The sequence below is a fragment of the Pan paniscus genome, chromosome 11 (assembly GCF_029289425.2).
Source record: "Pan paniscus chromosome 11, NHGRI_mPanPan1-v2.0_pri, whole genome shotgun sequence".
NCBI classification, from domain to species: domain Eukaryota; kingdom Metazoa; phylum Chordata; class Mammalia; order Primates; family Hominidae; genus Pan; species Pan paniscus.
The window spans coordinates 77427373-77440610 of record NC_073260.2 but is presented as its reverse complement, the minus strand read 5'-3'; the positions used below and the strand labels follow the sequence as shown (position 1 = coordinate 77440610).

Genomic DNA, 13238 nt, shown 5'->3' with positions numbered 1-13238 from the left:
AGGCTTCTCTGCCTCTTTTGAGGTAAGACTTCCCCAGCTCTAGCAAGCACCTGCCTCGTCCACGTGGGACTGTGAAGTCCTTGGAGAAATGAAGTTATTTCTCATTTCCCTGGGAGTTTCTCTTGATAGGAGGCTCACTAGTGCTTCAGCCTGCAGAGCTATGACAGATATAGGAGGCCAAGGACCAGCAAGGCCAATGCTTTCCAACTAAGGCCAAAGGCATGAGGCTTTCCTTCTAGAGAGAACAGGTGAGATAGAATAGCCAGATGGGGAAGAATCCTGTTATGGTAGAGAAAAATCACAGTTTCCTGATTACAAACATGGAGAAATCCTAAATGATTATAATCTTTGTAAACTGTGAAGATGATTTAACTCAGATTTGTGGAAAGTTTCATCATGGTCCTCTTTAAGAAAGCAATCACTTGAAAAGCATGGCAAAATCACAGGCAATTGATGGTGGTGCCCGCCACCATGGCTGGCTAATTTTTTCTATTTTTAGTAGAGACGGGGTTTCACCATGTTAGCCAGGATGGTCTCGATGTCCTGACCTCATGATCTGTCCCCCTCGGCCTCCCAAAGTGCTGGGATTACAGGCTTGAGCCACCGCGCCCGGCCCAAATCTACTCTTATTAGTGAGAGAAAACACTGCACTGTAGCTTGTCTATTATATTCAACCACTAGGCCTTAAATACTATGGACTTCACATCTAAGACGACTGATTTCCGGCTGGGCACAGTGGCTCACGCCTGTAATCCCAGCACTCTGGGAGGCTGAGGCAGGCAGATCACAAGGTCAAGAGATTGAGACCAGTCTGGCCAACATGGTGAAACCCCATCTCTACTAAAAATACAAAAATTAGCTGGGCGTGGTGATGTGCACCTGTAGTCCCAGCTACTCGGGAGGCTGAGGCAGGAGAATTGCTTGAATCCAGGAGGTGGAGGCTGCAGTGAGCCAGGATCATGCCACTGCACTCCAGCCTGGCCACAGAGCAAGACTGTCTCAAAAAAAAAAAAAAAAAAGACTGATTTCAGCAAAAAGTTATTTAATATTTTTAAATATTTAATTTTTAAAAAACAAAAATGAATGGAATGGAAAGCCATAACAAAACATTTTGAGGCATTAGCCAATTTAAACTTGTAATTGTTATACCAACTAAATTGGAATTGGAAAAGAGAGCAACTGTAGAAAGTGATATAAGCCTAGGTGTCCCTAAAGAAGAGAAAATGAATACCTTTTTTTTTTTTTTTTTTTTGAGACAGAGTCTTGCTGTCACCCAGGCTGGAGTGCAGTGGCGTGATCTCGGCTCACTGCAAGCTCTGCCTCCCGGGTTCACGCCATTATCCTGCCTCAGCCTCCCGAATAGCTGGGACTACAGGCGCCCACCACCATGCCCGGCTAATTTTTTTGTATTTTTAGCAGAGACGGGTTTTCACTGTGTTAGCCAGGATGGTCTCAATCTCCGGACCTCGTGATCTGCCCGCCTCGGCCTCCCCAAGTGCTGGGATGACAGGCGTGAGCCACCGCGCCCAGCCAATGAATACCATGCCTCACTTGCCGTTCCAGCCAGGCATCACAAAAACGGCCTGCAGTTTACTTGACTGTGAGCAGCAGTGTGGACCTGGGTAGAACTCACTCCTGCAGCCTCTCTGATACATAGTTCTGTTCTTTTGTTATAGTCGGTGACAATAAATATTTGTGGAATAATATTTGTGTGGGAAAGATGAAAAGGCCACATGGTGAAGGAAGAAAACAGGTTTGGATGTCAACAAATCCTGCTTCTGCCTTGTGCTACTTGAAGCCCTCAACCAAGTGAATCAATACCTCTCAGGCCTCATTCCTTCTTCTTTAAAATAATAACACCTTTTACTCCTTGTAGGTTTGCAATATTTGGAATAATATACAAAAGTGTCTCCTATCTGGTTACAATAAGGAACTCAAATCTTAAGTAAGATTTAGGTAAAGTTTGGCTTTGGTATAAAGAAATTAGAGCTGGTTATTTGGCAAACTGATTTTAGTGTTTTCAAACCCTACTCAAATTTTATCATTTAAGCTAGGATTATCTAGCTTTCAAGATTTTGTGGAGTTTTCTTAAGGAGATAAAAGCCGCCTTCACATTTCAAGGACTTTGAGGACCATCTTTCTAACACATTAAATAAACCAACTAATCTTCACTGGTCTCTCTGGAACAAGCTAATTATTATTTAATCTATAAGTGGGTCCTTATCTATTTCTAAACTACCAAGGTTGCCTTTTTTTTTTTTTTTTTTTCAGTTCACAGTGGTTTAAAATGTACAAACTGTACTAAGAGAACTCGGGCATTCTCTGAGCCCTTTCAGCCCCTATCACTCACTATGTGCCTTTGTGAGCAGCCAGCCGTACCTTCTGAGTACCTCAGTCACAGGGCAAAGTCTTATTTTTTAACTTTTTGACCAAATTATATGTGAAAATTCTCAGGTAGATGTATCAGTTTGAAAACTCAGGTTTTCAGTGTCACAAAAGGGTTCTGAAAAGGGAAATCTAAAGAAAATTACCATAAGACTATAGAGAGTTAAAGAGCTCAAGGAAGGTAGGCTTTGGAAGTAATTTGCAAATGCAGAAATGACTTTTAGCCATAAAATAAAACAAATGTGGGAAAGACTTGCATTGCCCCACGAGTAGCAGTTTTGTCAGGGGTAAACAGAGCAGATGTTTGAAACACTCTAGCCAGTGTTTCCAAACAGTAGGACATGACCCATTAGTGGATTGTGAAACATACTTCGTGAGTTGCCAACATAATTTTCTTTAAAGGCAAGGAATAGAACAGAACATGAATTAGTCACTAGAAGTACAATCAGAGTTGTTTGATGCAATTTTCCATTAACTATACGTGCACACAAGGAAGGTGGGGCCAGGACTACTACTTTTAACTTTGCAGAAAACTTCATTTTTACTGTGGGTTGTGGTTAAGTTAAAAACATTTGACTATGCCATGTAGGCGACTCCAACACTTCAGGAATACAAAGCTCTGAAAAGAGGTTATGTAGCAAAGCTCATTTTCATTCACATTGATAAGGAAATAGGTCAGACACATTTTTGAAGAAAAAAATGGACAGAGCGTAAAGGATAACAGAGTACACATTTTCATTTTCTATGATGAAAAGGAATTTTAAAAATTGTCTGTTGTACATAAAAACTTTTTTTTTTTAAACCAAACAACCTAGAATCAAATGGAGTAAAATGTGAGAAGCCCCCCTTTTTTCCTCCTTCAGCAGACAAAACCACTGTCAATAGCTTGGTATGTGTTATCACAGACTCTTTTCTAGGGTGCACACACACATATATGCTACATATAGGTAAACAGGTTTTAACCATACAAATGTAAACAGGAGTGCGTGGTTACTGTGCAACTTCTTCCTGTCAATGTCTTAGAAATATTTTCATGTCCACACTAGAGAGCTATTGTCTTTATCTGCTGCAGTGTTATATGTCAGAAATTGGTATGTACTAATTCAACAATTTCTGCATTTCTGTACATTTATGCTGTTTCTAATTTTTTATTATCTCAAAAAACACTTCACACAGTCTTGTATCTGACTCTTTGGGCACTTGTGTGAATATTTCTTCAGGCTGAATGCCTAAAATTAGTCATTAGATCAAAGGCTGGAGACATTTCACATGTTGATACACACTGTCAAACTGTCCATCCAAAAGCTGTATCAATTTCTACAATGACTGAGAGTACTCCTTTCCTCACATTATCTCCAGCACTATCACCAATCTTTAATAATCTGCCATTTCAATGTATTGAAAAATAGTATCTCATTTTAACTTTAATTTTCCTGATTGCTTACGAGGTTGAATGTTTATGTTTATAGTCTGTATTTCTTATTTATAAAATATTTTTATAGCCTTTGTCCAATTTTTGTTTTGTTTGTAGGTGCTCTTTATATTATCTTAAATCTTCTGTTCTATTACATGTATTTTCCCACTCCTTTATTTATGAAATCTAATTTTATCAAAGTTTTGTAAAAAGTGAAAGGTTTTACTTTTTAAAAATGTAGTCAAATCTATCTTTTTTTTCATGGCTACTGGGTTTTGTGTCTTGGTTGGGAATGCCTTTCTTACACATTTATTACAATTTTTTCCAGTATTTTCTTCTAGTTATTTTTAGATTTCCATGTTTAATTCATCTTGATTTTTTTCATCCATGATATGAAATAAGAAAAAGTAGTAAATAACCTCAACATCATTTACTGAATAGTTCAAACCCTTCTCTACTGACTTGTGATGCCATTTTAAAAATACATATATATATACATTGCTCTGTTCCTAGGTTCTCGGTTCTATACCTGTGATTATTCCTGTGTGAACAGCACATTTACCCTAACTCCATGGATTGTTTTGAGATGTAATCAAAATTGCTTTATGCCTGATGTCTTTCAGATTAATGTTATAATCAGGTTATTACATCCATTTAAAAAGCTTTACTGTGGTTATATGAAATTGCTTTGAATTTATAAATTAATTTGGTAGAACTATTTATAAGTTCTACCAAATTACAAATTTGGTAGAACTTATAATTCTACCAAATTATACAAGGCATACCTCTATTTTTGTGTTTCTTTTATACCCTCTAGCATAGATTTATCATTTTATTTATATAGGCCTTACATTTCTCTTGTTAATCTTATTTCTAGATAATATTTACTTCTTGCAGCTATTGTGGATGCGAGTCTATTTCCTCATACATTTTCTAATTGTTTATTGCTGGTGTACTTTTCATACCGGTGTGTTGGTGTTGTGCACAGCCTCCTTACTCAGCTTTATTAGCTGTAATAGCATGCCAGTAGATCATCACAGGGGGGTTTTTGTCCAAAAAAAAAAAAAGACCCCATATTTACAAATAACGAGAGCCTTGTCTCATTTCCCAAAATGTGTACTTTTTAGTACCGTTTTTATCTTAGCAAAAACTTTTCACCAAGTTTGTTTCCTGTGGATTTCTGTTAGGTATATTTAATGAAGCCAAGAAGCTAAGCTAAGGAAGTTTCCTTCTATTTCGAGATTGTTAAGAATACCAGAGGATGTTGAATTTATCACATGCTCTTTCAGCTTGTGAAGATGACTATACTTCTTTAATCTGTTAATTTAGTGAGCTACAGTGAGTTACTTTTCACTCAATCTTGCATGTTTTGGTATAAATCTTCCTTGAAAATGATATATCTTTTGCTACAATGCTGAATTCAAACTGCTAGTTTTATTTTGGATTTTTGCACCTATATTAATTGAATTTGGTTTAGTTTTCCTTGTGTTTTATTTGTGCAGTTTGCTATAAGGATTACGCTAACCGTATGGAATGAATTAGGGAGCTTTACATCTCTTTTCTATCCTCTGGAATGGTTTACAAATAAATGTGCCCCTGGAAGGTTTTTATCTTTTCTTGAGTCGGAGTCTCACTCTTGCCCAGGCTAGAGAGCAGTGGTGGCATGATCACAGCTCACTGCAGCCTCGAATCCTGGCCTCAAGCGATCCTCCCACTTCAGCCTCCTGAGTGGCTGGGACTACATGCATGCACCACCATGCCTGGCTAAGTTTTGGGTTTTTGTGTTTTGTTTTGTTTTTTAATTTTTGTAGAGATGAGGTCTTGCCCAGGCTGGTCTCAAACTGCTGGTCTCAGCAATGTTCCCACTTTGGCGTCCCAAAGTGCTGGGATTACAGACATGAGCCACCACACCTGGCCCCTTTAAAGTTTTTCTAACTGTATTTTTTTTTTTTTTTTTTTTTGGAGACAGAGTTTCCCTCTTTCCCTCTTGTCTCCCAGGCTAGAGTGCAACGGTGTGACCTCAGCTCACTGCAACCTCTGCCTCCCAGGTTCAAGCAACACTCATGCCTCAGACTCCTGAGTAGTTGGGATTACAAGTGCCCGCCACCACGCCCGGCTAATTTTTGTATTTTTAGTAGAGACGGGGTTTCACCATGTTGGCCAGGCTGGTCTTGAACTCCTCACCTCAGGTGATCCGCCCACCTTGGCCTCCCAAAGTACTGGGATTACAGGCGTGGGCCACCGCACCTGGCCTCTTTTTAAAAATAAGTTCTTGTCCTATTTTTTCAATTTCTCCTAAGATGTTTCGTTTATTTACATTTTCTATTTTTTATCAATTTTTACAATCCATATTTTTAAACAGTCACATTTCACCTAGTCTTTCAAATTTACTGGTTTAACACTACACAATTATTTATAGTAAATTATAAAAGTGCTCTCATAATTAAAAATATCTCTTCTAGTTGTAGGTATCCTTCTAAAATTATTCCTAATGCTGGCAATTTTTGTTAATTACTTCTGCTTTTTTTTCTTTATCATATTTTACAAGGTTTATCTTTCATTTTTAAAAACCTGTGTTTCACTGATCAAAATTTGCTATTTTATTCATTTCTGCTTTTACCAATTCCTCACCTTTCTTTTGGTTTATCTCTTTCTTAGCTTTAAATGTTTAATTCATCTCTTTTGTCTTCTTTCTTCCTGGAAAGTAAATCAAAATCTATACAATTTCCTCTAACACCTATTTGGTAGAATTCCTCAGCTTTAGAGAAGTTTTTATTAATTCTAAATAATTTGCAATTTGTTTTGATTTCTCCTTTAAATGAGTTATTTAGAAGATCATTTAAAAATTTCCAAGTGGACAGGCCTTTTGTTACTATTATTACATTATACAGAGCACATGATCTGTATGATCTTTGAATTTTGTAAGTTTTTTACCTTCATAGGAATCATTTATATGAATGTTCTATTGGTTTTCCAGGAGAATATACTTTGTATTCATCATGGATACAAAATATTTATGTTCAATGGTATCCTTCATATCCTGATCTACTGATGGGCAAGAGGGATGAATTTTTTAAGCTCTAATATTATTATACACTAAAACTAATTTTTTTGAGAGTATGCCGTTCTATAAATTTTAACATATGTATAGACTCATGTTGCCACCACCACAATCAGGATACAGAACTGTTCATCACCAAAACAAACAAACAAACAAACTCCCTTGTACAGCCTCTTTGTAATCAACTCCTCCCAACCCCAACACCTGGCAATCTCCAATCTGTTCTGTCACTATAGTTTTGTCTTTTCAAGAATGCCATATAAATGGAATCATACAGAGTGTAGCCTTCCAAGACTGGCTTTTTCACTCAGCATATGATGTTGAGATTCATCCGAATTGTGGCATGTTTGCCACCATATGGATATATCTCTATCCATACACCTGTTGGAAGACATCTTGGTCACTATGAATGGAGCTGCTATAAATATCCATGCACAGGTTTTGTGTGAACTAAGTTTTCATCTCTCTAAATACCCAGGAGTGGGACTGCTTGGTCATATGGTATGTGTATGTTAGCATTTAAAGAATCTGTCAAACTGTTTTGAGTGACTGAGTCATTTTGCATTCCTACCAGCTGTGAGGAACTCCAGTTGCTCTGCATATTTATCAGCATTTCAAAATGTTAGCCATTCTAGTGTGTGTGCAGCAGTCGATCCACTGATTCTGAAAAGAGATGTCTTAAAGCTTCTCGTTATAACTGGTTTGTCCATTTTTCCTTGTATTTCTAAATTCTTACCCTATAATTTTAAGATGAAGGTTTTTGTTTGTTTGAGACGGAGTCTCCTCTATGGCCCAGGCTGGAGTGCAGCGGTGCCATCTCAGATCACTGCAAACTCCGCCTCCCAGGTTCAAGCGATTCTCCTGCCTCAGCCTCCCGAGTAGCTGGGATTACAGGCATGCGCCATGACACCCGGCTAATTTTTTTCTTTTTTTTCTTTTTTTTTTTTGTATTTTTAGTAGAGACGGAGTTTTGCCATGTTGGCCAGGCTGGTCTTGAACTTCTGACCTCAGGTGATCCACCCACCTCGGCCTCCCAAAGTGCTAGGATTACAGGCGTGAGCCACTGCGCCCGGCCTAACATCAAGTTTTTAAATTGCAGATATATTTTTTAAAAAAATCTTCTGCAACACTGTACTTATCAGCCAAAAGAATCTTTTGTCCCCTTTACCAATTTTCACCTTGGGTTCTATTTAGTCTGCAGCTAACACAGCCACATTTACTCTTTAGCATCTGCCTGGTATATTTTTATTCATCTCTTTATAATCTATGATAGCGTTTTAGATTTTGCAAATAGCACACAGTGGGATTTCATGTTTTTACTCAAGCCTAAGGATTCCAGAATTTAACCTGTTCATGTTTATTATGAGTAAAAAACTTGATCTTGCTATATTGTGGATTTTTTATTTCTATGTAGCTTGTTTCTTTTTCTTTCCCGTCTTGTTGGATCTAAAAATTCCATTCCGTCTTTCCAGGTAATTTAAGTTGTTGACATATATTTGCTTCCCTCTCTTCTCATGGCAAATGGCAATTCTGCACTTCCCTGGTCTGTTGAACTCAGGCATAACCATGTGACTTTCTTTGGTCAAAGAAATGTGAACAGAAGTGACATATGTCACATCTAGACAGAAGCTTTAAGTCACAATATATGCTGCATCATACTGTCTTTCCTTGGACACTGCAACCAGCAATGTTCCAAATAGTGACGTTCCACCAGCCTCGCTTCCAGATTGAGGTTGATGTTGAATAGGGGCCTCTAGCCAATCTGCCAAAGGCAAACTGCATGGGCACAAATAAACCTATGTTGTTGAAAGTAATTAAAATTTGGGAGCTGTTAATGCAACATCACCTAACCTATCCTTACTAACATACCCTTAACTTTATAAATATTTTAATAAATTTTTTCAATCAACACCTAGAATCAAACACTACCTGTATCCTTCCCATGAATAAGACAATATCTAGGACAGGCTTTCACTTTCTGTGTCCTGCCATGCCTCCATTCATGTTCAAACCTAGAACTTTGGTTGGACTTTGTTTTCATATGTCATTAGTATTTATTTAGACTTTTTCTGACTACAGGCACCTCTGGTGATTATAAAAGGGGATTTGCAGGTCACAAAGCTGAAGTAGTTTGTCTCATATCTTTATCAGTTTATTTGATCTAAACATCTTTCATAGGGCTGGGCACAGTGGCTCAGGTCTGTAGTCTCAGTACTTTGGGAGGCCAAGGTGGGAGGATCATTTGAGGCCAGGAGTTCAAGACCAGCCTGAGAAAGAACCCATCTTGGCCGGATGCAGTGGCTCATGCCTGTAATCCCAGCACTTTGGGAGGCCGAGGCGGGTGAATCACCTGAGGTTAGGAGTTCGAGACCAGCCTGGCCAACATGGTGAAACCCCGTCTTTACTAAAAATATAAAAATTAGCCAGGCATGGTGGTATGTGCCTGTAATCCCAGTTACTAGGGGGGCTGAGGCAGGAGGATCACTTCACAGTTGCAGTGAGCTGAGATCGAGGAGGTTGCAGTGAGCTGAGATTGTACCACTGCACTCCAGCCTGGGCAACAGAGCGAGACTCCGTCTCAAAAAAAATAAAAAAATAAAAAAAGGAAAGAAAGAACCCATCTCTACAATAATTTTTTAAAACTTCGGCATGGTGGTACACTGCAGCTACTTGGGAGGCTGAGGTGGGAAGATAATTTAAGCCCAATGGTTCATGGTTACAATAAGCTGTGATCCCATCACTACACCCCAGCCTGGGTGACATGAGTGAGACCTTGACTCAAAAAAAAAAAAAAAAACCCAAAAAACAAAACCACACGTTAATGGATTCATTGTTCATTTTGCTTAGTTACTCTGAGAAAGATTTTTTCTAAGTAATTAAGTTGCTGATGAAACGTCTAAGACCAATTAATATCTTCCATTTCATGAATTTAAGCTTCAAATGAATCCATTCTGCTGTGTAGTCCATCTTCTGAGTGTTTCAGTTTTATAATCAAATTTTTAATTTCCAGAAACTCTAAATATTTTTTTCATGGCATCCTATTCTTTATGAACACAGTATCTTTACGAATTGCTGAAGATTTTGATTCATTAATTTAAAAATTTCATGTTTCTCCTAGTAACTATCTTCTTGAACAGGTTAATTTTAATTTCATGCCTCCTTTTATGTTACTGGTTTTCTTCAAATTTGATGATTCTTGGTTGTCCATATTTATAAATGAGGGCCTAAGATTAAAGTTGGAAGTGTTGTTTTTTCATCCAAATGGGAATTCTCGTTCACTTTTAATGAACACAAATGATTACAGGCACTTATATGGTGATTATAAATGGAAGTGGCAGGTCATCATAGTTAGAGAGATCATGTGGGCAGCTTAACTTCAGTTCCTCTTCGTAGCCATTTTGGATAATTCCCTTATTCTCCGATCCCAGCATTTCTTGGGTCAGAGCTCCCACTTCAGATAGCTGCTTTCTTAGCCTGGTGGCAAACTCCAGAATCAGATGCTCCAAAGATGAGTGGAATGGCTTAGCTGTTCCACCCTTTAATTAACTGGTACTTAAATCATCTGCTTCTTATCTTCCAGAAATTTCACTGTTCAAATTTCTGGTTTTCCAACTCTGCTATTATTTTTATTTTAATATTTCTCCAGTCATTTCAATGGGATTCTAGAAGCATAAAAGAATGTGTTCAGTTATCCATGTTAATGTTCCAGCATGTAGTTTATAACCAGAATTTTTCAAAAAACCAATCATCTCCTATCATGCCGATCCTCTGAAAATCAAGTGTTACTGTCTTGAGATTAGAGATTCTGTAAATACCCATTTGAAATTGGATGAACTCATGATTGGATAGAGAACTGGATGGGCAAGCAAGAGTGATGATTTTTGACCACTAGTAATTATGTGTGAATTTAAGACAGGATGACAAGCTCTTTGCTACAGTATCACAACTGACTGTTTTCTGAAAAGGGTCCTGTTTGCATACAGATTGTATATGTGCTGGTAAGTACTCAGTAAAGGTGCATAGTAATTTCTCAGTAAAGGAACACACTTGTACCTTTCTCTAAACCAAATGAAAATACCATATTTCAAAATTAAATGATATTATTTCAGGTATATTGAAAGTTTAACAATTACTTACAGGGCTAAAATTATATATATTAAGCAGCAAAATATCCACATTTATAACTCTTAATGTTATGGTTTTAAATGTTTGATAAAATATATGTAAAATATGGAAGAATTTTAAAACTATAATTATGTGATTGTGTGTAGGTCTTGTAAAAATCCATGGTTAAAGAAAACTGGGGTTATCAGGTATAAACTCATTTAACTTCTAACTCTTCCCATTTTTGTCTCTGTCCACACTTCCCAGGATCCCCCAACTCTACAATAACTTTTACATATTTTACAATGTGACCCCATCCCTGATTTTATTTTCTAATCCATATTTCTTTCCCAGATTCTCTAAGTTACTTATCTAACCATTTTGCACTACATGTATGGGAGTCATCTCAAGTTCATCAAGAATTCAAATATGTACATCCCCATCTGTTCAGATCTGTTTCTTTTAGTCTTAAGAACATTAAAGTATCTCATGTCCCTGCTTGTCTGAGATCCTGCTGCATAAATAAGCCTCTCCTTCTTTACTTGGTTCCTTCCGTTCACCTTACAAACATTTAAGTCCTTCTTAGTCTAAAAAATTCCTCTTCAGCTAACTCCATTTCCTCTTATCATCCAAACTCCTTCAAAGAGCAGTCCTATACCTAGTCTTCATTGTCCCCTCAGGGCATTCCTGCCCCTCAATTTACTGCAATCTGGCATTTTCATCAACCAATTCAGTGAATTGCTCTCATTAATGTCACCTGGGACCTAACTGTCAAAATCCCGTGGACACTTATCTCTGCCGTGTGACACTGTATTCTACTTCTTCCTTCTTGACACTCTTATCACTTGTCTCTCTCAGAATCCTTTCTTTGCTTATCACTTAAACCTTGACAGTCCCCACAATTCTGTGTTCTCATCAACTTTATGATTTTAACTACTGCTTATATGTGCTGATGACTTTCAAATTCTATATTTCCATGTCTTCACATGCACATCCAATCATCTACCAGTCATTTCCTCCTGAAATCTGCAGGTGATGTATTCAACCTGCTCCAAACTAAACTCTTTTTTCCAAAGCAGTTCTTTATCCCATATTCTCAGCCTCAATGATACCACCACCCAACCTTAGTCACAGAAACACAAGTCCACCCACTGCCTCTTTTTTCCTTACTTCCCATAATCAAATCTTATTTAATTGCCAAAATAAGATTAAAACTTATTCCCTCCCTTCATCTATACCTTATTTTAGAACCCTTTCTCTTCTTGCTAAGTCGTAAGTTACCAAATTGGCATTTCATGGCACCAGTTGTTAGGCACTCCTATTAAAAAAGGATTCTATAAACAAGTATATTTGAGAAGGGCTGCATACCATATGCCTGTCTTGAAGACTCAGAATGAACATTAGCCTCTAGCACCCTTGAGAAGTACTACTGTAAAGAAACCTGCGGCCGGGCATGGTAGCTCACGCCTGTAATCCCAGCACTTTGGGAGGCCAAGGTGGGTGGATCACGAGGTCAGGAGATCAAGATCATCCTGGGTAACACGGTGAAACCCCGTCTCTACCAAAAATACAAAAAATTAGCAGGGCATGGTGGCGGGCACCTGTAGTCCCAGCTACTGGGGAGGCTGAGGCGGAGTTTGCGGTGAGCCGAGAACGCGCCACTGCACTCCAGCCTGGGCGACAGAGCAAGACTCCATCTCAAAAAAAAAAAAAAAAAGAAAAGAAAAGAAATCTGCTTAATTCTATTTATGTGAGGGTCTCCTTTATGTTTGTCTAAAAATTATTTCAGTAGGAGAGGAAGTGGGAGGATAAGTCCCATTTAAAAATTAAAGACAAACGCTCTTCAGAAGAGTGTGGAAAACTGATCTCCACACTTCTTCAATGTATCAGCCTAAAGCTAATGATCTAAAATGCAAGCCTGAGCATATAATTTCCATTCTTTACTAGCTCATTATTTACTGAAGAAAAAGAACCAGCTCCATGCAACGTGGATTATAAGACTCGATCTTGTTCCCCTAGCTGCCTCCTTGAGCGACATCTGCCAGTGCCTGATGACATTTCGGTAACTCTCAACTACTTGTGTTTGTGGTTCCTCAAACGCACATGCTCACACTCATGGCTCTGTACTTCTGTTCATGCTATTCCCTCTGCCCTGAGTATCCTTCCCCTTCACCTTCTTATTCACCAGCCTGTAACTCATTACTTTTAAGACTTAGCTTATAAATTAACATGACCTTTGGTCTCTTTAGTTGGCCTTTCTTGGCCCCACTGCTC

The 13238-nt window shown here is 38.1% G+C and overlaps 1 protein-coding gene across 5 annotated transcripts in view; it reads right to left on the bottom strand.

The window, feature by feature from the left end:
- Nucleotides 1-2900: 2900 nt before the first annotated feature.
- The window catches only part of CEP78 (centrosomal protein 78), a 42665-nt gene continuing 32327 nt past the window's right edge, over nucleotides 2901-13238 (bottom strand). For all 5 annotated transcript variants that reach the window (XM_063594371.1, XM_055091923.2, XM_063594372.1 and 2 more), the window contains one exon: nucleotides 2901-10522. In XM_063594371.1, the coding sequence (XP_063450441.1) occupies nucleotides 10512-10522 (11 nt within the window). In that variant the 3' untranslated portion in view covers nucleotides 2901-10511. The remainder of the gene's footprint in view (nucleotides 10523-13238) is intronic.